This window comes from Melospiza georgiana, chromosome 7, assembly GCF_028018845.1.
Source record: "Melospiza georgiana isolate bMelGeo1 chromosome 7, bMelGeo1.pri, whole genome shotgun sequence".
NCBI lineage: Eukaryota > Metazoa > Chordata > Aves > Passeriformes > Passerellidae > Melospiza > Melospiza georgiana.
The window spans coordinates 25,151,548-25,173,414 of record NC_080436.1 but is presented as its reverse complement, the minus strand read 5'-3'; the positions used below and the strand labels follow the sequence as shown (position 1 = coordinate 25,173,414).

Sequence of the window (21,867 nt, the reverse complement as noted above, 5' to 3'; positions counted from 1 at the left end):
GAGTGCAGGGATAGAGGTGGATGAACGTCCCATTTCCTCCCTGTGCCATCCCAATACACACAGTCAGAGGCCAGGCCTGGCTGCAGCTGCACGAACGTGACACACGAACTTTATTCACATCAAGATACAAAATTATAGTTCTCTAGAAATTTTTCTTCTGCTTGAGTGACTGGGCAGGGAGCACACAAAGGGGACCTGGAGTGGGGCTGGGCCAGGCCCCCCTGCACCCCATGCTCCCCCCAACTGTGGAGGACCCCTGGTCCCACTTCTACCCCCCACATGGGTACAAGAAGAGGGCTAACAGAACTGACAGGCTGGGGAGTCCCCCTGCCAGTTCCCAGCAGCACCACCTGGTGTCCCCCTCCACAGGGCATAAGGGCCACCAAGCCCTGTCCCCTGTGAGGTGACAGTGGGTGTGATGGGGTTCCTGCACACAGAGGGCCTGAGGTCAGTGTCCTTGGGGAGATGGGAAGGGGCGCCTGGGGGCAGGGGGAGCAGAGCCAGAAGCACAGACACCATTTTACAGGGAGAGCAGCCCAGAGGCCGGTGAGGAGAGTGCGAAGCGCAGGGCAGGGAGCAGACAGGAGGGGAGGGAGGGCTCCTTGCCATCACTGCGGCAGTGCCTTCAGGATGGCGTTCACTTCCTCGGCCACAGCTGTCAGTGCAAACTCAAACTGGTCCTGCAGGAGCACAGCAGGAGACGTGAGGGTCCCTGCCACCTCAGCCCCAGGGGTTATGTATGCTGATGTGCAGGGAGAGGAGCCCCAGTTTGGGGCGTACCTTGGTCTGCACCATACCGGGCCGCTGATCTCGGATGTGCTCCAGCGTAGCAGCTATGTCTATCTCCTTCACCCCTGGGGCAGAGGGAGAGAGGGGTGCTAGGAGGGGAGTTCACAGGCCAGGCTCAGGGAGAGGGCAGAAATGGTGCTTCCCTGCACCTACCTTTGGCCATTCGGTTCAGGACCATGTCGACAAGGATGTACGTCCCAGTCCTGCCTGCGCCGTCACTGCAAAACACAGATGCTTGGTCCAGGGGAGCTGGTTGCAGTGGGACTGGTCCTGGGCAGCAGGTCCCAGCCTTCAGTCACCCCCAAATGCCCCTCCATCCCCTGCAGTACCTGCAGTGCACGATAATAGGGCAGGAGCGACCCCGGTAGCACTTGTTCACCTTCCTGCAAGGATAAGAGGGAACAGGTCAGTGCCCTGCTGTGCCCGGGTCAAGGCTGTGCTAGGTGTCCCTTGCTGTGCTCGGTGGGGCAGGGCAGCAGCACACCATGATGTGGCCCTGGGGGTCCCGCTCATGGCTCCTCCTGCCTCCACAATGGTGCTGGACATGGGATGGGGACCACGAGTGGAAAGTGGGCAGGGAAAGGAGTTGAGTTCCTCGGGTGCCAGCCTGGGGAGGGGAGCAGTGGCAGGACCCCCGGGAGCGGCTCTGGTCCGGTGGGGTGTGAGGCTGGGCCAGGCGCCGCTGGGGCTCCTGGCATGCTCCATGCAGCAGGCACGGCTGCCAACGATCACTTTTGTGACTATGCAACTGGAGCCAGATTACTAGCTGCAAATCACAAAAATGACGCCGGCAGCTGCGAGAGAGAGACAGAGACAGACAGAGAGAGAGAGAGAGAGCGTGAGCGGGACTGAGAGGAGGGCGACATGCTCAGAGACACCCCCTCTGCCCTAGGCTAGGTCTCTTGCCCCACACAACCCAGGGACAGTGAGCAGCCTGTGCCTGCCAAGAGCCCACCACCACCAGGGACCTAAAGACTTGGGCAGGCAAGTCTCCTGGGAGCAGTCCCAGTCCTGCAGCCCTTGCCCTGGGCTAGCTAGGGATCCACCACTGGCTATAGAGCATTGGGAGCAATGGGTCACAGCCAGTTGAGGCTGGCTCTGGGGATTTCTTGCACCCATGGCTGGGGAAGGTGCCAGTCAATGCTGCCCCCCATGCCAGCTCAGGGGAAGAGCACTTTTCCTACCCTCCCTGTAAAGGCTGGAGAGCCCTGGCAATGTCAGCCAGAGGTTTCTTACCCACCAAACTCTGTTGAGCCTCATCTCAATTTGGCCAAAACCTTTATTTTCTGCTCCCCCCTCCATCCATGGCAGCTCCTAGTCCTGCACCTGGTCCATGCCATGGCCCCGATCCCCATCACCGTGGCAGCGATGTCCTCACCTGGCCCATCAGTGCCTGCATTTGGGATCACGCCGGCTCCCCAAGGGCTGGCACGGTGCCAGGTGGGCGCTCACCTGCGGAAGTCGAGGAGGGGCCGGGTGGTGGTGGGGATGCCCTCCGCCGGCCAGCTGAGGAAGTGGAACTGCGTCAGGGTGCGGGTCTCCTGCGACTGCACGTTCTTCAGGTAGAAGCTGCGCACCAGGAAATCCTCGCACCAGATGTGCTCTGACACCAGGTTCACCTGCCAAGCGAGGCAGAGCTTGAGCATCAGTGCCAGGCAAGTGCTGCACTGACGCCCAGGGGGACGGGGACCGGAGGATGCTCCATGCCCCAGGCCGCCTGCCGCACTTGCCTCATAAATGTGGTAAAGGGAGGAGCCTTCATCTGGCCAGTAGCGGTCACACTGCTTGACACTGTCCTCGGCCAGGGGGCTCAGCATGACAATGACAGTGCAGCCATGTTCCCACACCATCTGTGGGCAAGGCAAGGGGGTTTCACTGCTGGGGGACAGCCCAGGGGGGAGGGCAGTAAAGCCCCTGTGACCCAGTTTGTGGGCAGCACACAAAGGGACCCCGATGTGCTGGCACAGCTGTGTGACACTCACCTGCCAGAAGTCAGCAATGGTGTGGGACAGCGGCCCCTGCGTGGCAATGTACGCTGGCATCCGTGGGTCATGCTCAATCTGGAGCAGGAAAGGGGGTATCACACTTCATGCTCTTCAGCCAAGGGTTGGTGACACTTGAAGGAGTAGAGAAATACTCCAGGGGTGATAGGAAGGCTGGGAAGGGAGATTCAGGTGCCCCAGCCAGGATGAAAATAGGATTTAACAATTGTTTGAGGAATGGGGCAGGCACAAAGCTCCCATCTATAGCCCTGAGGGATGTAACTTCAGTCCAGCTCTATCCCAGAGTGAAAACCTCACCTGGGCTGGACACATCAAGGAGCAGGGTGGCAGGGCAGGAGTGATCACTCACGATTGGACTGGCATTGATGAAGTCACTGCGGGATGGGTTGCTCTCGGCTTTCAGCTTGATCCTCACGTGATCATCTAGGGAACAGGCCAGGAGACTTGGTGAGTGGCTAGAGGAGCTGCAGGCACACTAATGCTGCAACCTGCCACGGCCCTGAGCGTCCCCATGCCCCACGCCCTGCTCCAGCAGGACAGCTGCTGCCTGGGGCTGATCCCTGGGGCAGGGTGTCTGGGATGCTCACAGGGCACATAGTCAGGATTGCGGTTCTTCTTCAGGTTGGCTTCACTCTGGGCGATGGAGCAGACGCTGGGCTCAGCTTGGTAGGCACAGAGCGCCTGCCACTCCTTGGCCAGCCGGTCCCGGTTGCGGAGGTGGTCCTCCATGTAGGCCTGGGGCAGAGGGTGGGAGTCAGCCCAGCAGCAGAGGGGCAGAGGCACGGCTGGGGAGGGGGCCGGCTCCCTCCCTCCAGGCTGGCTCACCAGGATCATGTGTCCAGTGGAGATGTCCATGTTGGACTGGACAGGCTCCTCGCACCAGGAGGGCGTGCTGCTGTGGGAGCTGGGGCTGGGCTGCGGGGCGTCGCTGAACTGGGACGAGACACTGCTCACCCTTGAAGTCTCTGCTGGTGCTGCCGGAGCATCAGCGCGGCCAAAGAGAGACTTGGCGGCCATGTGCTGGCGGCACAGCTCCTGGGAAGGCAGCGAGAGCCCTGTCCCTCGGCCACTGTGCCACCACAGGGCAGCTCCGTGCACCCTGAGCGATGCTGACACGCGGCAGCGACGCGTCCCGCGGGGTCCCGCACCCCCCAGGGCCCTACCTGGTACTCGAAGGTGGTGTCAGCAGCACCCTCGGGCCCCAGGGCAGCCAGGCGCTCCTTCTCGCGCTGCTTGGCGTGGCGCCGGAGGCAGAGGGCGGCGGACACGGCGATGGCAAGGACTGCCACGCAGGCCAGGGCGATGAAGGTCAGCAGCACCGAGTGGAAGCCGTCCCCAAAGCGGGACGGGCGTGAGTAGGCAGCAGCCTCATTGCGCTGGGGACCAAGCCAAGGGTTAGTTAGTGTGGGGCTGGGGGACAGAGACCCTATTCTGCTGCACATCTGGGGTTGCTGGGGGTTAAAACAGAGCAAGGGTTCTTCCTTCCCCTTCCTGAGGGTGCTGATTCTCCCAGCACCCTCAGCAGGGGCAGAGCTGGTGTCACTGGGGTGAGGCAGAGTGCACCCATCTCTGTGTCACATGGGGAACAGCTACAGTGGTCTCCCTGGAGCTGCAGGAGCTTAGCCAAGCCCAGGTAGCAGTGACTTCTGCCTCCAGCACTCAGGGCTGCTGCCTGAGGCAAACCCAGCCTGGACTGCCCTTCTACAAGGCAGGCAATAGCCCTTTAGTACTCTGGTTCCATGACCACCTTCTGCCCAGCTGGAGATCAACAAGGGCTGAATTCAGGAGTTAATGGTGTAGGAGAGGCAACTGCAGCACTGACTGTGCCACTCCCAGGGACTTGCCCAACTGAGGCTGCCTGTCCCCTGCAGCCACACAGCAGGACCCTGAGGGAGGCAGGGCGGGCAATATGCCAGCCCTGCTGGTACCATCCCAGCTGTTCAGGGGACAAGTTCTCCTGTTGCCCTCATTTGTTTGGACACAGAGCAGCCCCTGCCACCTTGCTGGTAGTGTCTCTAGGGCTCCTTCCCTGTGTCTGTGGGAGACACCCCAACCCATGCCAGCCCCGTGCTGGCACAGGATGTTGCTCAGGCCTTGCTGGACAAGACGTTCCTGTCAATGCCATGACTGCCTAGGTCCAGCTAGGGCAGCACAGGGATCCTGGGCCATCACCAATTCAAACCTCCTGTGCCCAATGAGCTGCCAGAGCCCTGCATTACCTCACTGCCACGGCCTCCCATTGGCTGTGAGCCTGATGAGGTTACCGAGGGAACACTGCACCATCATCAACTACATCATCATCATCTTCGTCATCGCCTGGGGATGTCCCCAGCCTGGGTGTCCCTGCAGCCACTGCCCCCCAGCACCCAGCTGCCATCAGGGTGCAGCCAGTCCTGCAGCCAGGGCACCCAGCAGCCCCAGCACCTCCCAGCAGCCCTGCAGCCCCTGGAGGTGTCAGCAGAGCCAGGGGGGACAGAAGGGATTTCTCTTCCAAGGCCTGCCCAGGCCCTGCTGTCTCCCTGCCTCCCTACATCCCTCTTCCTCAAATCTTGCACCACCCCCACCAAGTCCAGAGCCGGGAGGGAATGAAGGAAAAGCACAAGCTGGTTAGAACTGGGAAGGTCAGTGCAAAAGGGGGTTTGCAAAGCTGCCTCAGCTTCCTCTGAGCTCCATCTTTATAATCTCTGACATCTATCCCAGTTCCTGCCACCTGCCTCATCAAAAGGCATTGCCATGGACACACTCTGCATATTGCTGATAGACACAGGTTGCCTCAGTGGCCAGGCCACCCCTTCTTCATGGCCTCCTGCAAAGTTCCCCCTTCTTTCCCTCCTTCCTTCCTCCCTGCTCACAACTACAGACACATGACAAGAAGTGAGAAATGGGGACACTGAGCTGGGGATGTGCTACACCATTTTTCCTCCTCAGGCTGCAAACACAGGAGCCAGGCTTGGTCCTTGTCTCCAGCCCCTGTATCCTGCCCCAGGAGACTGTTCCTGTGGTTCCTCAGAGGAGCATGGGGAGGGGGAACCCCTCTCCAAACAGATGGCTCCTGTTCCATCCCTGCCTCCAGCTGCTTTGCCATTCTCTGGGGACATGATGGCATTTTGCCTGCCTAGCTATGGTTTGTGGGGTGCCCTGGGAACATCCCAGTGCTCGGGCGCCCAGGCCACAGCTGAGATGGGTGTGCAGGCTGGAGGGAGGCAAGGGTGAGGATGAGCCTTGAGGGATACAGCCTGCACCCCTCTGGTCTTGGGGGAAAGAAAAGCCTATGGGAATCCCTCTCAAACCACCTTTAAACACTGTGGAGCTTCTGTTTTGGAAGGAGTTGAGAGCCTTGGGCAGGATGGGGCTGCCAGGCAGTGGAGGGGGATGATGGACAGACAGGAGTGGAGCAGTCTCCAACAGGAGTCCTCCAACACAGGACTGGAGTCTATCTCCAGCACAGCATCCCAAACACTGCCCAGTCTCCTCTACTCTCCAGCTGCCCCACAGAGTGGCAGGGACAGCTCACTCACAAAGGCCCCTGTACCCCAGGGCTGGGGGCCCCTGGCTCGTACCCAGTGGCAGCATCCCCACTGCTCTATCCCTGCCCCCCTCAGCCCCAGGGATGGAATCCTTGCTCACTCCTACCTCTCCCACTCCTGTTTGCACAATCTTGAGGCCCAGCTCGTGCTCCAGCTCTCCCTTCACTTGCTCTGTGGACAGGGAGGAGATGGTCAGAGGCATGCTCCCCTCCACACGAGAGCCCCCAGAAACAGAGCCAGGGGATAGCTCTGACAGCTGCCCCTGCTGCAGCCAAGGCAGGGGGATGGACAGCAGGAGCCCTCGCTCCCTGGTGCCTGGGAAGGGCACCCCACAGCTGGGAGGGGAAGAGAGGAACGAGATCAGGGGGATGCTGCCCAGCTCACCAGTCTGGCTGGCCACATCTGCCAGGGAGAAGTTCTGGGGGTTCTGTCGGATGCGGAAGGTAAGGGCAGGACCCACAACGCTGCCAGGGACAGGGAGAGAGTGTGAGAGCTCTCAGAGTGTGAGAGCTGGAAATGCAGACCCCCTACCCACCCTCGCCACAGCCCAGTCCCTCCTGTCCCCGTGGCACCAGGACCTCACCTGATGTTGATGAAGCTGGCGGTGGAGAGGTGGAGGTGCTTGGCCAGGAGCTCCAGCAGCTGCACGCCAGCAGCCAGCCCCAGGGGCCTGTGGGGACAGTGTCACAGTGAGGAGGGGGGGCAGGGGTGAGGGGACAGCCCTGTGCTCCCCACAGTCAGGGAGCAGGGACAGGCAGGCTCAGGGAGTCCCAAGCACACAGCAGGTGTCAGGTTGGGCAGGAGGTGACACTGTGGTGATTTTGTGGGTGGGGGTGAGCTGACCCCCCTTGCACACGAGTGTGCAGAGACATTCGTGCACAAACACTCCCAGCCTTCCATCCTGCAACAGCGAGCTCTGGCCTTGGTGTGGGCTGGGAAAGGAAGGCTTTGGGGTGGAACAAGGGCTGTGGGTAGAGAATGGATCAGTGGGAGCTGACCCCATAGAAACCCGGCCCTACCAAAGAACCAACAGGTTCGGCCAAGCATGTGAAGCTGTGATAGCTGTTGGTGGGGAGATACAGACCCTTGACACATGCAGACCCCCTTGCATGACCCCCAGCTCTCACTTCTGGTCTGTGATGATGTAGCCATACTCGTCTAGCGGCCGCACGCCCTGTTGTGCCCCACTGTCCTTCATCTCTGTGTAGCTCTTCTTCTCCACCACAATGTTCTTCCCGGGGCTGAGCGCATCCCCACTGTGTCCCTGCTGTGGCTCAGCCCGGGGAGCTGGTGAGGGTGCTGCCCTGCCCTTCGTTCCATCCCCTGGGGAGCTGCTGGCTGGGATTTTGGGGGTTGGCACTGCAGAAGAAGGGGGCACTGGCTCCTCTCCATGCTGCATGTTCCCCTCCATCACCTGAAGCGAGAAAAAAGGAGAAGCTGGAATCTCTGAGGAGAGCCTTGGGGAAATGTCTCCTCCCCCTCATCCCACCTGTGCCATGGCACCTCCTCCAGCATCACCCTGCTGCAAACCCACCCGTTTTGCTGTGGGCACTTCAGGGCCAGCAACACCTGGAAAGGAGAGAGACAGAGATCCTGCAGCACCCACCCCAAAAGGCAACACTCCCTACCCTGAAACAGGGCATCTGCTGCCAGCCCCTGCTTGTCCCATCCCTGCACCCAGCTCACCAGAGCTCTGGAGCAGCTGGAGGAGGGTGGATAGGCTGCTTATCTGCTGGGGACTCAGTTCTGGCAGTCCCAGGCCATAGCTGGCCAGGAGAGAAGCCAGTCTCTTCAGGGCAGCATCTGCAAGAGGACATAGCATCAGGTTGGGTGCTCTGCATCTGCAGGGAGGCCAGGGGCCAGGGATGAAGCAGATGGAGCAGGTGGGGTTGCAGGGACATTCTGCCCATGGGCATAAACCCAAAGAGGAGGGAAAGTGTGAGCCACGAGGAACTCGTGGCTGTGGGCACAGGACAGGGACAAGGGTTGTGCCTGGCTGGAGAACAAGGTACCCGTCTGTGCAGAGGGTGGCTGGGCAGCCAGGGGTGCTTGCTGCTCCCTCTCCTCTATGTTTCTGTAGTCACTGGGGAGCCGCAAGCTGTGCTGGAGCCTGGTGCCGGCAGGGTCCGGGCGGCCAGCTTTCTCTCTGGGCAGGGAAAGCATGCCCAAGTCCTGGAAAAGATGCCCCCCATCCACTCCTGGCTGCCCGCCATAGGAGGGCACAGGGCCAGCCCCAAAGAGGGTCTGGGCAGGGACCCGGCCCAGCAGCGAGGAGGTGTCAGAGCTCTGCCTGGCTGAGCCGCTGGGATGCTGGTGAGCACCATCCTGATAGCCGAACTGCAACCAAAACACACGGCAAACCCCACAGGTCCCCTGTCACCCCACGGTGGAGGCAGGGAGTACCCCAGCACCTGCAGGAAAGTGCTGGGAGTGCAGCAGCTCCCTGCCAATCTCTACTTTTCTGCCCAGGAGAAGGCGCTCACCCCCAGTTTACCTTGTGGTAGGAGTAGGGATTGAGCAGAGCCTCCTCGTAGGCCAGCTGGGGTGGGGAGGGCAGCAGGACGTGCTCCAGGTACCGCTGCACCAGCGGGGAAAGCAGCAGCGCTGGGGGCTGCTCCAGATGCTGAGCTGCGGGCAGGCCGGGGTCCGGGGCCAGCGGGGCTCGCCGGGGCTCGCTGCGGAGAGGCAGGAACCTCGAAGGCAAACAGCGCTGGGGTAACTCACCGGGTAAAGGGGCACGTCCCTCCCCTACCCCCCCGATCTGGGGAACAAAGCCCTCGCTGCTCCATTGAGCTCTGCCGGCGCTCTCCTACCTGTCCCTGGCCACCGGCTCCAGCGAGGGCGGCAGGCGGAGGCGGGGGATGCGCTCCATCTCCTGAGAGATCACATACTGGGTGATGCCGTCCTGCCACGACAGCCCTGCCATGGGAGGAGGCTGTGAGACATGGAGGCAGCCCGGGGACCGTGGTGTGAGTGCAGGGGATGCCGTCCTGGTATTCTGACCCTGCGTCCCATGGCCGGGGTTTGACCCCACGCCTCCTCAGCCCACCCTGGGCCGGCAGGACCACAGACAGCTCTAGTGCCAATAGGAAATTCCACCCGACATCCCCTCCCTGCAGGATCCCAGGGACTTCCCCCATGCTCCCCCGCTCACCTTGTGCCATGAGATGCCGCAAGACATCCTGCAGGCGCTGGAGCACGGGAGAGGTGACCTGAAAGTAGGGTCTGTCCTGCACGGAGCCCCCCTGGCATTGCCCAAACAGCCCATCTGCCAGAGAAGGAAGAGAGCGGGACTGGATGAACAAACACCCCGATGTGAGGCTCTCCAGGCACAGCCCCACCTTCCTCCTGCCATGCCTCCTTGCACTGCACCCTAGGCACCCCTGCAGGGCATCCTTGTACCCTTCACACACACGTGGGAAGGGAGAGGGGATCCCTGCAGCCCTGCTCGCCACTTACCCTGCACACACACCTCCTGCGGGGAGCACAGCCTTCGGTCAAACAGGCAGCCTGGGACAGACAGACAGACAGACCAGTCAGCACAGCATTCAAGGGGGACTCCAATGGAATCTGCTCATCACCAGCTGCTCGGGGGATTCCTACGCTCCGGAAAAGCAGCACAGGAACGCAATGTGGCGATGGTGGGAGGGGACACAGCTTTGTAGCCCATGGCAGAGGCTCGGTGCCAGTCTGTTCTGCCCCTCAGAGACAAGATGGGGGCTGTGTAGAAAGTATGCCCTTGGCTCTGGAGAGTGGGGAAGGCCTGGAGTTTTTTTGGGGTGATGGCAGTTAGGAAGATAAGACTGAGGCAGCAGAGACCCGCAAAACCACATCTGCTGCCCTCCTACATGTGGTACTACGAGGAAGGGATGCAACCCAGTGACACGGGAATCCACTCTCCCTGCGAGGCGGACCCCAAGGCACGGATGTAGTGCTCTTGGGGGTGTGCGGTGTGTACCTCTCCAACCCCTTCGGCGGGCAGCACTTGGGCAGGGGGCGGCTTCCCCCTTCCTCTCCCCCCCCGTTTCGGTCCAAGACCGTCAGCAGCGAGACGGCAGCAGGCGATGACTCAGCCCCGGATGGCAAGGAATGAACGAGAAAACAACCGGGGGGAGGGGAGGGAGGGGCCCGTCAAGCCCGCCGCGGGGGAAGGGGGCTAGTGGGGATGAGGGTCCTCGGAACCCCGGCACCCCCGGCCGGCGTCCCCCGGGGCGGAGGCCTTGCCTGTGCGGGGCACGGGACCCACGGCCGAGGGAGACCCCGGGGACGGCGGCAGCGGGGCCGAGCAGGGCGGCAGGGCCGGCGCTGTCCGCGGTGCTGAAGCGGCGCCGCGTTCTCCCGCCGAGACGCCGCGCTCCGCCGGGAGGGGCGGTGGCCCCGGCTCCGGGAGGCTCCCCCGGCCAGGGGAGTGCTCGGCCGCAGCCGTCACGGCACCGGCACCGTTCCCTGCTTGCTCCCGGGGGCAGCGGACCCCGCGGTCCAGCCGGATGCACTCCGGCACTCCCGGGCCGCCGGAGGACGAGGGGCGCAGCAGCCTCGGGCGCCCGGTAGTGAGTCAGCGGAGCCCGGGCCGTGCCGTGCCGTGCCGGTGGGCTGCAGCCCTGCTATCGACAGCGACACTCGGGTCCCCGAAAGCTCCAAGCACGGCCCACACGGACCGACCTGGAGAAGAGCGGGTGCAACGGCCCGGGCGGCCGCACTTAGAGGCGGAGGGCGGCTAAAGGGCGGCACGGTCTCGGAGCAAGCCACGCTCAGGGCCGCTGGCCCGGGCTCCCCATCCCTGCGGCAGCCCCGGCACCGGCTTTGGCCCGGGCATGAGCAATCACCGTTCTGCTCCCGTCCCGTAGCTGCTGGCTCTCGGGCCCGGCGGGGCGGCACCTCTACAGCCGGCGGGGTGCCCCGGGTTTAGCACACCCACCGGCCCGGCAGTCCCGGGAGAGCGGCGCCCCCGGTGCCAATGGCGCACCCGCGGTGCCGGTCCCGGGCCGCCCGGTCCCGCTATCCGCCAGGGGCCGGCGTCACCGCTGCACGCCGTGACAGCACCCTACAGCGGCGGCGACCGCACCGGCCGCGGACTCCCAGCCCCGCCACTCCCCGGGAATCTCCTTCCGGCCCTCGCGCAGCCCGGGGCAAAGCCGCCCTGCCCGGGGTCGCGGTCTCACCGTGTGCGGCGGTGGCGGCGGCGGCGCCGTCACGCAGCTGCCCGCGGCCGGCCAGGAGGAGGAGGCAGAGGAGCGCCCGGAGGAGCCGCCGCCCCATGCTCCGCTCACGGCCGCACCATGGCGCACCCGCCGGCCGCGCCCCCGCCGCCGCCGCCAACCCGCGCCCCGCCGCGCCGCGCGCCCCGCCCGCCGCCACCGCCCCGCCAATGCCGCGCTGCGCGCTGCCGCGGCGCCCCGCCCCCCTACGCAGCGGCCAATCAGAAACCCGCGCGGCTGCCCTCAGCGCCGCGCTCACGCCCCGCGCTGTCCGGCGGGGCCAATCACACCTCGCTCCGGGGAGAGGCGGCCGAGCGCCCCGCCAATCGCCGCGTCCCCGGGGGCGAGCCACGCCTCCCCGGGGGTGTGCCACAGCGCCAGCAGCGCCCCCGCCAATCAGCGCCCGCCCCTTCCCTGCCCCGCGGCCACACTGGCTCCCGCCTGGGACACGCCCCTGAGAGCCGCCCAATGAGCGGCGAGCGCGGAGCCGCACCCTCGTGCCCCGCCCGGCGGCACCGCCCGGGCATCGGCCGCGGGCAGAAGGCAGCCCCCGGCCCGGGCAGGGACCCCCTGTACCGGCCCCGGCGAGCAGCTCCGGGTCTGGCGCCGGCAGATCCGTGCGCACACGGCCGCAGGCTCGTTCCTGGGGAAAGGGGCGGCCCCAGCGATGCACCAGACCGGACATCCTCCCACCAGCTCTCCCTGAGTAAAAGCTGAGCCCTGTCCTCCGGCCCCTTAGCTGGGACCCCCAGCACCCCTCGACAAGGGATTGTGGATGGGCCTTGCTCGCGGTTCCAGAGGAGAGCACAGGTGCGAGCGATGGGAGTCCCCAGGGGGAGCCACATACGTCAGCCCCAGCCACAGTCATGGACCACTCGCTGGTGAGACAGAAATGCTTTAATGGCCCCAGGACTAAACCCACTGCTACGCCCTCCCCACCATGTTCAGTCGACCACCAGGCTGCTGCTGACCGTCGGCAGGAGCTCGAAGAAGCCCTGGAAGAAGAGAGGCTGTCAGGGTGGGCTGAGCAAGGCGGTGCAGGGTGGGGGGACAGGCAGTGGGGGCAGGCAGCATCTCCCAGTCACAGCGTCATAGCAGGCAGCTACTTGCAGAGAGCAGGACCACGTCGCCATAGTAACTCATCGCTGACTCAAGGCTAGCACCAGTTGCCATAGGAACTACTTAGGGATGGCAGTCACTGGGGAAGGCTGGGATGAGAGGGGGCACCTCCGGAAGCAGCCAGTACCTGAGCTGCTCCAGAGAGCTGGGGAGCTCTGTGGGATGGCTGGGTTCAGCCCCAAAGCAGGGATTGGTTGGGGACATGGGGATGTGGGAGATGTAGAGGAGCAGGGAGTGAACTTAAGCGCAGGATGGGGGGACACAGGGCTCACCTTGAAGAGGGTGATGCTCTGAAGCACCCCCGAGGTGCAGCACATCTCCCGGATGGAGTGCATGGCCAGCTGGGGGCAGCCAATGTCCAGCACACGCAGCCCCAGGCGGGAGGCCAGGATGGGGCCGATGGTGGTGCCGCAGGGTGTGTCGTTGCGCACCATGAACTCCTGCATGGGGGCAAGACCTCAGCAGCTCCACACGCTACCCCATGGCCTCCCACATGGGCCCTCAGCCCTGAAGGGAGGTGACCTGGGGCAGGGAAGCAGCACCAACCCATGCCAGGGTTCAAAGAACGCTCCAGAGATAGGACACGCTCAGGCCAGGCTCCATTCTGCTCACCAGCCTGCTCCCTGAGGCAGTCCTGGGGCTGGAGCCTCACAGCAACAGGCAGCACAGAGACCCCAGTGGGGTCAGACATGGTAACAGGGCTGGAGCTTGGGCACAGGCCCCCTCTGATGAACCCAGGGGCAGGGCTGCAGCCCAAACTCCTGATGTTCAAGGAGGGCTCACCCAGTCTGGCTCACCTGCAGAGGGACACCCACGCGGGCAGCAATGTCCCGGATCACAGCTTCAGTGACAGCTGTGGAGGCGTAGCGCTGGTTGCTGTTCACCTTGATGACAGGGCCCTGCACAAAGGAAGGCAGGCCTGTGATGGGACCCAGGAACAGTCAGTGGCCCTGGAAACACCCATGCCCAGGCAATGCCCAACATATCATCCATTCTCCCTTTCCTGGGTGAGCCCATGGGGATGGGGACAGTGTTTCCATGGGGACAGCCCCAGCTCAGAGCAGGGAGGAGCTCTATGGACAAGACTGGGATCCCAAGTGATTAACATCAGACATGTGGCATAGTCAAATCCCATTGTAGGATAAATGTTTTCCATTTGAATGCTGGGCAGCAGCACTGCAGGACAGACAGACAGCAACCATCCTAGAGCCAAGCAGAGGGCTGCCCTCACCTTGTGGAAGGCTGGACGATGATTCTCCTCATGCTTGTCCCTGCAAAAGAGAAGTGTTTCACACTCTTACTCATACCCTGCTGCAACAAGGACTGTCCTGTCTGTACCACCTGGGGAGTGATGGGGATACATTCCACAGGTAGCAGGGCAGGCTGTAAGGCCTGTGGCACGGCTCAGACTACTCACACATAATTGGGGTGCACAGCATGGGCCATATCAGCACTGATCATGTAGGACTTGGCCACTGCCTCCTCGAAGGCTGTCAGGTTGTGCGGCGACGCAGAGATCCGGCGCAGCACCAGCTCCGTTAGCAAGGACTCTGCACCCTGTGCACTCTCTGACCCTACCTGCCAAGGATCACCATCAGCACAAGCCTCCAGCACCACAGGGGCCACAGGAGTGACAGGCTGCTCCCTAAGGCCAGCCAAGCAGCTTCCTGCCACACCAGCGCTTCCCACCCCTGCCTGGGCCATGCTCCACGTGGCTGTAAGCAAATCCCTGCTTCCTCCACTGGGCTGTGGGATCTCTCTCCTGCTAGGATGCTCTCTCCAATGCTAGGCATGGCTGGGGAAGAGCAGAGAACATGGAGCACCTTCTGGTGCCAGCCACCCCACGGCTGTGCCCCTCGCTCACCTCCTCGTTGTCATAGAGCGCGATGAGACGCACATTGGGCTCCTCGGAGAGGGACGAGGGTGCTGCACATGAGTCAATCAAGGCCTGCAGGATTAGGAGGGAATGGACACCAGCATGAGTGCCACTCCATCCTGGGAATCTCAGGATGAGCCATCAGGAAATCTCCCAGGAGAGTCCAAAGCATGGAGGAAGGATTTGTGGGCACACACATTGCCCAGCGACAGCAAGAGTCACCCCTGGGAGCTGCTGGGAATCCCACACACGCAGCAAAGGGGGCACCCAACCCCAGGTCCTCCAACAATCTAGACCCATTCCATGAGAACACAACTCCCTGCAGAGCCTTTGGCCAGCCCAAAGCTGAGCTGGGGTGCACGGGGGCCACGCTGCAGTCTCCAGGTTGTTTCCCCTCTCACCTGCAAGGCGCAGTAGCAGCTGTGCAGGTTGTCCAGACGTGGGGAGAAGATGAACTCATCGAAGGCACCACCCAGCGTCTGCAGAGAGCCAAGAGGAGTGGGGCACAAGCTCTGGGTCACCAAAAAGCACCTGCCACTGGATTCCCATTCTGGTACCCTTATCTCTGCCCCTCAGGAGCAGCTCTCTCTAGTTCCATTCAGCTCCCAGCCTGGCATGCCCCAGGCAAAGGACATGCAGCAGGTAACACGGTAAGACCCGTGTAGTGCCAGCCTGCAGGCTGTGTGCAGACAGACGGAGGTTCCTGCCCTTACTCACCGCTGGCTGTGTATCTGCCAGGCATAGCTCCATCTCCACAATCTGCTCTGGTTTCACCCCCAGCTGGGGGCAGATCAGGGAAAGCAGAACAGGGCTGTGCCGCTCTGTCTGGGAAGAAAGCAGAGCTGTGGGCAGGGCAGGCAGTGGATGGCAGGAGAAACTCCTGGTTTCCTTTTGCAAAGCTGTCCCTGATCCTGCTTATGTTGGCAAAGTCCTCTCTCCTACTAACATCTCCCATGTTCAAGCCCCCACCTCAGCCAGGACAGCTCTATGCCCCTGTGCTAGCCCCCCTCCCTGCCCTGCCCTCCCTCCCCAGGGAGATGCACCCTTCCACACTGGCTGCAGGCAAGGGTGAGAAGAGAGAGATGGCTGAACAGATGTGCTGTGTGCACAACTGTTGGGCAGAGTGGAAGGTTACCAGCAGTCCACAGGGAGAAGGGGAACCTGGTGGCAGGTCCCTGAGGACTCAAAATCAAAGGTGGCAAGTGTGAGGTCCTTGCAAGTGTCCCTGCTGATCCCTGGCACACAGCTCACCTGGGACGCAGCACTGCAAGGTGTGGACTCCATAAGCACCTCCTTTTCCAGCTCCTCCTGCACTGCAGTGGCCAGAATGGGAACCCTGTGGGGGTCAGCAACATTAGCTCCCAGAGCTTTGCTCACCTCACCTGCTTGGGTCACACACTGCCAACCCTTCCTGGTGTGTTTGCCTTGCTCCTCCAGGGAATGACTGATATGCCAAATGGAAGAAGAATGCACATTTTAAACACAAATCTATTGTGCCACCTCAGGACACTCCAGTGTCCTTTCCCAAATGCTTGGAAGCATCTCCTGGAAGTACTCTGTGGGGCTAAAAGCCACTGCAGATCTCCCCACTGCAATGAGTGGCTGCCAAAGGGAGAGCTAAGGTGGGGCTTTGCTCTAGCTGGGTCCCAGCCCTCCCAAGGGCTGGCCAAGAGTCGGGGCTGAGCCAGGCCTTACAGGTGGTGCTCGGTGTTGGGCCCAAAGCTCTCATTGATGCTGCGCTGCAGATGGATGGCCAGGTGAGGAATGCGGAGGATGGGCCGCTCCACACGTACCAGGCGATGCTCCAGGCGCCCCGTGGCTTGGTCCTGAAACACAAGGAGGCCTTCTGGGGCCAGGCTGCAGAGCTGAGAGGCTGCAGCAGGTCCCACTCTGCGTGGGGGTCAGTGACCCAGTGCCAGAGACACACAGCTATCCAACCATGCGTGCCCTAAATCAGACTCACCTTTATGATCACCCTCCCGGCCACGGTGAGGTCACGGTCGAACCAGGTGTTCCAGATGCCCCCTCCATAGGTCTCCACTCCGACTTGCACTATGCCCACCTGTCCCCGCTTTGAGCGACGCTTCACCTGGGCAGCAGCAGAGGTGTCACTGCTGGCACCATGAAGCGCTGGGGAACGGGCAGCTGGTGGGAACTGGGCAGCTCATGCCCAGAGCCTCACTGCTGATGCTGCCAGCACAGGGTGCTGTGAGGGGTTTTTCAGGACCAGGGACACAGAGGAGACAGCAGCAGGCAGAGCAATGCAGGGGCTGCTCTGGATGACACATTTGGAAGGTGCAGGGACCCAACAATGATGCTGCAGGGCACAGGGGTAGTCAGGATAGTTTCTGCTTGGGGTATGAAACTGGAGGAACCCAGAGAAAGACTCAGCAGCCAGCCAGGTGACCTTACCCTGAGGCAGGGGCTGTCGGTGTGGGCTCCTAGCAGGCTGAACCCATTCCCGGGCTGGAACTGGCCGCCGACGGCAAAGGCGATGAGGGTGGAGTAGTTCCTGGTGATGAAGTACTGGAGGCAGAGGGGCAGAGGTGAGATGCCCCGTCCACCCCGGCTCCCGCTGCCCCGTCCCAGCCGGGCCCACCTTCTGCGCCGGCCGCACGTCCCAGTGCTCCGTCTCCTTCAGCTCCTGGAAGCCGGCCTGCAGTAGCCGGCTGCGGCATTCGGCCACCACTGAGGGGAAAAGAGCCGTCAGGGCCGCCCGCGGGAAGAGGAACAGGGCCGGGGAGGGGAGGGGAGCGGGCGGGCGCTCACCGTGGTACGGAGACGGACTGCGGTTCACGAACTTCACCAGTTCCTGCGCCGCCGCCTTCGAGCCCTGCGCCGCCGCCTGTGGGCACCGCCGTCACCGCACATTGCCGGCAAAACCCCGCCCCGGGCCGGGACCCCCGCGGGACCGGGGACCCCGTCCCGGGCGGCACCGACCCGACCCCGTCCCGCGCCCGCCGCCCGCCCGCTACCTGCATGGCCGCCACCGCCCCGCGCCGGCCCGAACAGCGCCCCCTGCTGGCCTGGAGGAACGCGCGGCCTGCGCCCGGACTCCGAACTCTGCACCCTGCAATCCCCGCCCCGCAATCCGCGCCCTGACCCCGGCAATCCGCACCCTGAACCCGGCAATCCACACCCTGCACCCTGCAATCCCCGCCCCGCAATCCGCGCCCTGACCCCGGCAATCCGCACCCTGCACCCTGTAATCCACGCCCCGCAATCCACACTCTGCACCCTGCAATCCGCACCCTGAACCCGGCAATCCACACTCTGCACCCTGCAATCCGCACCCTGAACCCTGCAATCCACACCCTGAACTCCGCAATCCACACCCTGAACCCCGCAATCCGCACCCTGAACCCCGCAATCCGCACCCTGCATCCTGCAATCTGCACCCAGCCCTGCATCCTGCAATCCGCACCCTGCACCCCGCATTCACGCCCTGCACCCCACAATCCGCACCCTGCACCCCGCAATCCGCACCCCACAATCCACACCCTGCACCCCGCAATCTGCACCCAGCCCTGCACCCCGCAATCCACAGCCCGCAATCGGCAATGTGCATCCTGCGCCCCGCGATCCACACCCTGCGCCTCCCACACTGTACTCCCTGCCATGCACTTTGCACTCTCAGCCTGCACCCCTCACCCCGTACTCTGGCCCAGGCCAGGCAAACACAGAGCCTGACAAGGCTGGGGTACAGCTGAATTAAGGGTGGGTGGAAGAGGGACACAGCCAGGAGGGACTGGGATGGGAAGCAAGGGGCAGGGACAGGCTCCACAAAGATGGTCACCCATCCTGCCCCAGTGTGCCACAGTTGTAGGGCTAACTGGGGGAGCAGGGACTGCCCCAGAATGGGGTTGGCCTGCCTGCAGAGGGGTGCAGGTGCACAGGAAAACACACTCGCTCTAAGGCCAGGTATATTTGGAGTGGGGTGGGTCACAGCCAAGCTGCAGCCCCCCATCCTGCACTGCCTTGGCACTGCCTGGCCCCCACATGAAACAAGGCACAAACCCGTGGTCCCATGTTGGAGGCAAATGTCTCTGAGCAACAGCAATGCACTGGGTTCCGAGCATTGGCACGGTGGCAGGGCAGCACCCAAGCTGCCTGTCAGCCCCGGGAGCACTCCCAAGGGATAGGACCCCTTGGTCTTGCTTGGATTAGGGTGCCTCCCACCCTTGTCTGGGTTCCCTTCATGGGCTGGGTGCAGCAGCAAGGTTTTGGGTTTCATCAGTCTTCATGCATCATTTCCCAGCAGGGTCCTTTCTTCCTAGCAATGGGTATGTGGCCTTGGGAGATGGACGTGGCAGCCTGTGAGTGCTGCATGGGGCCCAGGTGTTGGGTGCCAGCTGGATTCCCAGCTCCTGAGTCACCCATGTGGGCACCCTGTGAGCTGGAGATGCTGTCTGTATTCTGAGGACTGGAAACTGGTGGTCCTGCTGCCCCTGACCCTGTGACCTGTCGTGCTGAGAGTTCCTGACAGCTCTGGATTTATGCTCCCAGCCCCCAGCACCTGCCTCTCCCCACCACCAAATGAGAACGAGCTCTCCCACTGCCTGGCACCCTGCAAACAGACAGCTGGAGGGTCTCCATGTCAACCACAGCACAACACAGGGCCAGACCCCCCCCAGGCCAGGCTGGAGATGGGCTGGGAGCAGGCTGGGAGCACCCAGCACTCCAGCCCAGAGCTGGGATACGTGTGTCAAAGGCACTTGTGTGCCAGGCAGCCATCCCCACGCTCCTCCTGCCAGCATCACCCCCCTGCTGCCAGAACTCAGCTCAGGGCCAGAAGCTCTTGAATGGTTCCCAGGCTGTGCCTGAGGGACGCCTGAGGACATTTAGAGCCCTGGCTCCCAGCGGTGGATGCCCAGAGGGGATGGGTACCCAGCGGGTGCTCGGGGTGGATGGCTCCCGAGGGGTGTGTGTGCAGGGGCAGGGCGTGCCTGCCTCGGGGCTGTCAGAGCAGCCGTGAGTGGCAGGGCCGGGTGTGGCCTCTGTCCAGCCCCGCCGCTGCGAGCAAAGGGCAGTGCCTCGGCGTGCCACAGCTATTCCCGGCACAGCGGGACTTCCAGAAAAAGCTCCTGATGGCTATATCCGGGTGGGCTCTGACTCACCCCGGGCCGGGTGCCAAGGGCTGCACAGCACCTGCTATGGTTGCCCCCTACCCCATCACCGTGCTCCTGGAAAGACAGTGCTGCTGTCCCCCATCCCGTGCTGCCCCACGGATCATCCAGAGCAGCGGGGAGCCACAGGCAGCCCTTCCAAAACGGCATCAGCTCCTCCTCCACGTGTATGCACCCTGCTGCTGGGCTCGTGTGTGCCCAGGGGTGCCTGGCAGGGAAGGGCCAGCAGGGACAGGGCGCCGTGGTCCTTCCTGTGTCCCCTGGCAGCCCAGGTGGGGTTCTGGGCAGGCTCTGTAAGAGAAGTGTTCCCTGCTGGCAGCAGGCTCTGGGGATGGGCAGGCAGTTCTTAGCCCGCCCTGCTGGAAGGGGTTAATGGAAAGATGGCCCAGGACAAAGACTGTAAACACAGCAGAGCTCCAGGAAGTGCCACCCCCTTCTCCCAGTGCCTGCCAGGCTGCCGGACCCCCCCTTGCCAGCCCTGCCAGGATGAGCAAAGGGATGGCATCCATCGAGGCGGTCCCCCGCATCCCGGCCCACGTGTCTGAGCATGGGAAAGTGAAATCAGCGCCCAGGAATTGCTGGAGGCTGAGCGAGCAGCCACCATGCCTTACGTGAGCCGCCAGCGATGCGGCGGGTGCTGCTGCCTCATCTCACTGGCATGGCTGACGCGATCGAGGCCTGCAGCATCCCCAGGGACACTCAGCCACTCCGTCATCCCCACGGCCACGTGGATCACAAGGGCAGCTTTGGTACCTCCACAGCACTGGGCAGGTGAATGTCCCCATGGACCATGAGGGCAGGACACTCTTTAGCCTGCCCCTAGGCAGCAAGGATGGGGGAACATCCCCAACATCCCCATGGACCACAGGGCCAGCTCCAGATGAGTGATGGAGCAGGGGTATGAGTCAAGCATCTGCATGGACATGGAAGTAGCTGGTCTCGCCCATCACCTACACAGGGCAACAGCTCACCCCCAGCATGCTCGTCACACATGGGGGCAACAACTTGCCCAGAGGACATACAAAGACCGAGGGGGGTGATCAAACACCTCCCAGCATCTATACAGGTTGCCTCTGGACACCCCTGGCATCCATGCTTGCCATGGGGGCATGCAGGCACCCCCAGCATTCTCTGCCACTCACAGACAGGACAATGTCCTCAGCATCCCCATCACCTGGGGACATGGGGGTGGGGACCAGGAGCAAACAGACAGTCTGTGCACCCCCTGGTCCTGAGCTCTGGAATGGGCAAAGGCATGGGGGCAGCTGGGATGAACAGCGGGTGTGGGGGGACTGGAGACTTTACCCACCAGCTCCTGGGACCCCATCAGGCCAGGCTGGGCCTTGGTCCAGGCAGGGAGGGAGAACCGCCTCCTATTTAGACAATAGCATGCACCATGGATCCGTCAGCACTGGGGAATGGGCCACACACTCCTTCCCTCTTAGGGTAAAGGCGCCTGGGAGGCTCATGGCTGTAAAAGGAGCGGGATGAAGGAAGACAGTCAGGGGTCAGGAGGGAGGGGAATGGACACCCCCGCTGCTTCATTCCCATTCTCATTCCCATTTCTCAACTCACCCTTAAGCTAAGGCCAGGCATAAGGGGGCATTGGGTCCTGGTGGCAGGGCACAGGGACAAGGAAGGGCCAGCACCCTGTCCCCACATCCTGTCTAGCTTCAAGCCCCAAGACACCCACAGCCCAAGGAGGCTGGGCTGGGTTTAAATCCTGGGGGAACGGCAGGGAGGGAGGGCCAGGAGGGAGGGGCGGCTGCAGGATGCAGCTGGCTTTGCTCACAGGGATGTCATGACCAGAGGGAGTTGTTTGACATTCCAGCTCCAAACGCCTTCCCGGCAGCAGTCTCATCCAAGATTTGATGGAAACTGGGACCAGGCCAGTGCGGGGGTTCAGGAGCCACTTCCCAGGCTCCACTGGTCTGGGTCAGCCCGGCCTGGGATGGAGCTGTGGAGAGGCTGCACGGGCTGGACAGGACAGGAGGCAGCCCTGCTCTTCTGGCCTCCTCAGCCTCCTCACTTTCTGCAGCCTCTGGGTCTGTAGCTGGCACAGAGTGTTTGGCACCTTTTCCGTGGGACTCAGGCAGGGTCTCTGGTCCTGCTCTTCATCCCTCCTTCCTGGCATGCTGGGTCCCCCAAGCTGACGGGGATTTCCTAAGAAGCTTGTTTGCCCTCTGCAAGACGCAGGGCCCCTGCTTGCTCAGAGCCATGCCGGAAGGC

At 62.8% G+C, this 21,867-nt stretch overlaps 2 protein-coding genes across 3 annotated transcripts; both read right to left on the bottom strand.

Annotated features, from left to right (window-relative positions):
• Nucleotides 1-81: 81 nt before the first annotated feature.
• On the bottom strand, nt 82-11,610 carry PTPRN (protein tyrosine phosphatase receptor type N). Its single transcript, XM_058028259.1, has 23 exons — nt 11,482-11,610; nt 9,779-9,829; nt 9,474-9,587; nt 9,133-9,238; nt 8,814-9,012; nt 8,332-8,656; nt 8,006-8,122; nt 7,809-7,888; nt 7,447-7,733; nt 6,903-6,989; nt 6,704-6,783; nt 6,426-6,490; nt 3,956-4,168; nt 3,618-3,827; nt 3,380-3,527; nt 3,142-3,215; nt 2,772-2,849; nt 2,520-2,639; nt 2,242-2,408; nt 1,119-1,172; nt 943-1,007; nt 781-854; nt 82-680 (listed from the first exon to the last, which is right to left on the bottom strand). Exons 1-23 carry the CDS (start codon nt 11,576-11,578, stop codon nt 609-611), a joined length of 2,883 nt encoding a protein of 960 aa, XP_057884242.1. The 5' UTR covers nt 11,579-11,610; the 3' UTR covers nt 82-608.
• Nucleotides 11,611-12,396: 786 nt separating this feature from the next.
• On the bottom strand, nt 12,397-17,520 carry DNPEP (aspartyl aminopeptidase). 2 transcript variants are annotated; one of them, XM_058027757.1, is made up of 15 exons: nt 17,488-17,520; nt 17,282-17,357; nt 17,112-17,200; nt 16,925-17,038; nt 16,476-16,601; nt 16,208-16,338; nt 15,764-15,848; nt 15,230-15,337; nt 14,914-14,991; nt 14,501-14,584; nt 14,054-14,214; nt 13,868-13,907; nt 13,434-13,535; nt 12,909-13,076; nt 12,397-12,512 (listed from the first exon to the last, which is right to left on the bottom strand). In XM_058027757.1, exons 1-15 carry the CDS (start codon nt 17,491-17,493, stop codon nt 12,462-12,464), a joined length of 1,419 nt encoding a protein of 472 aa, XP_057883740.1. In that variant the 5' UTR covers nt 17,494-17,520; the 3' UTR covers nt 12,397-12,461. The 2 variants fall into 2 exon arrangements, with proteins under 2 accessions (XP_057883740.1, XP_057883739.1); XM_058027756.1 differs by having other exon boundaries at nt 12,397-13,076.
• Between the last annotated feature and the right edge of the window lie 4,347 nt (nt 17,521-21,867).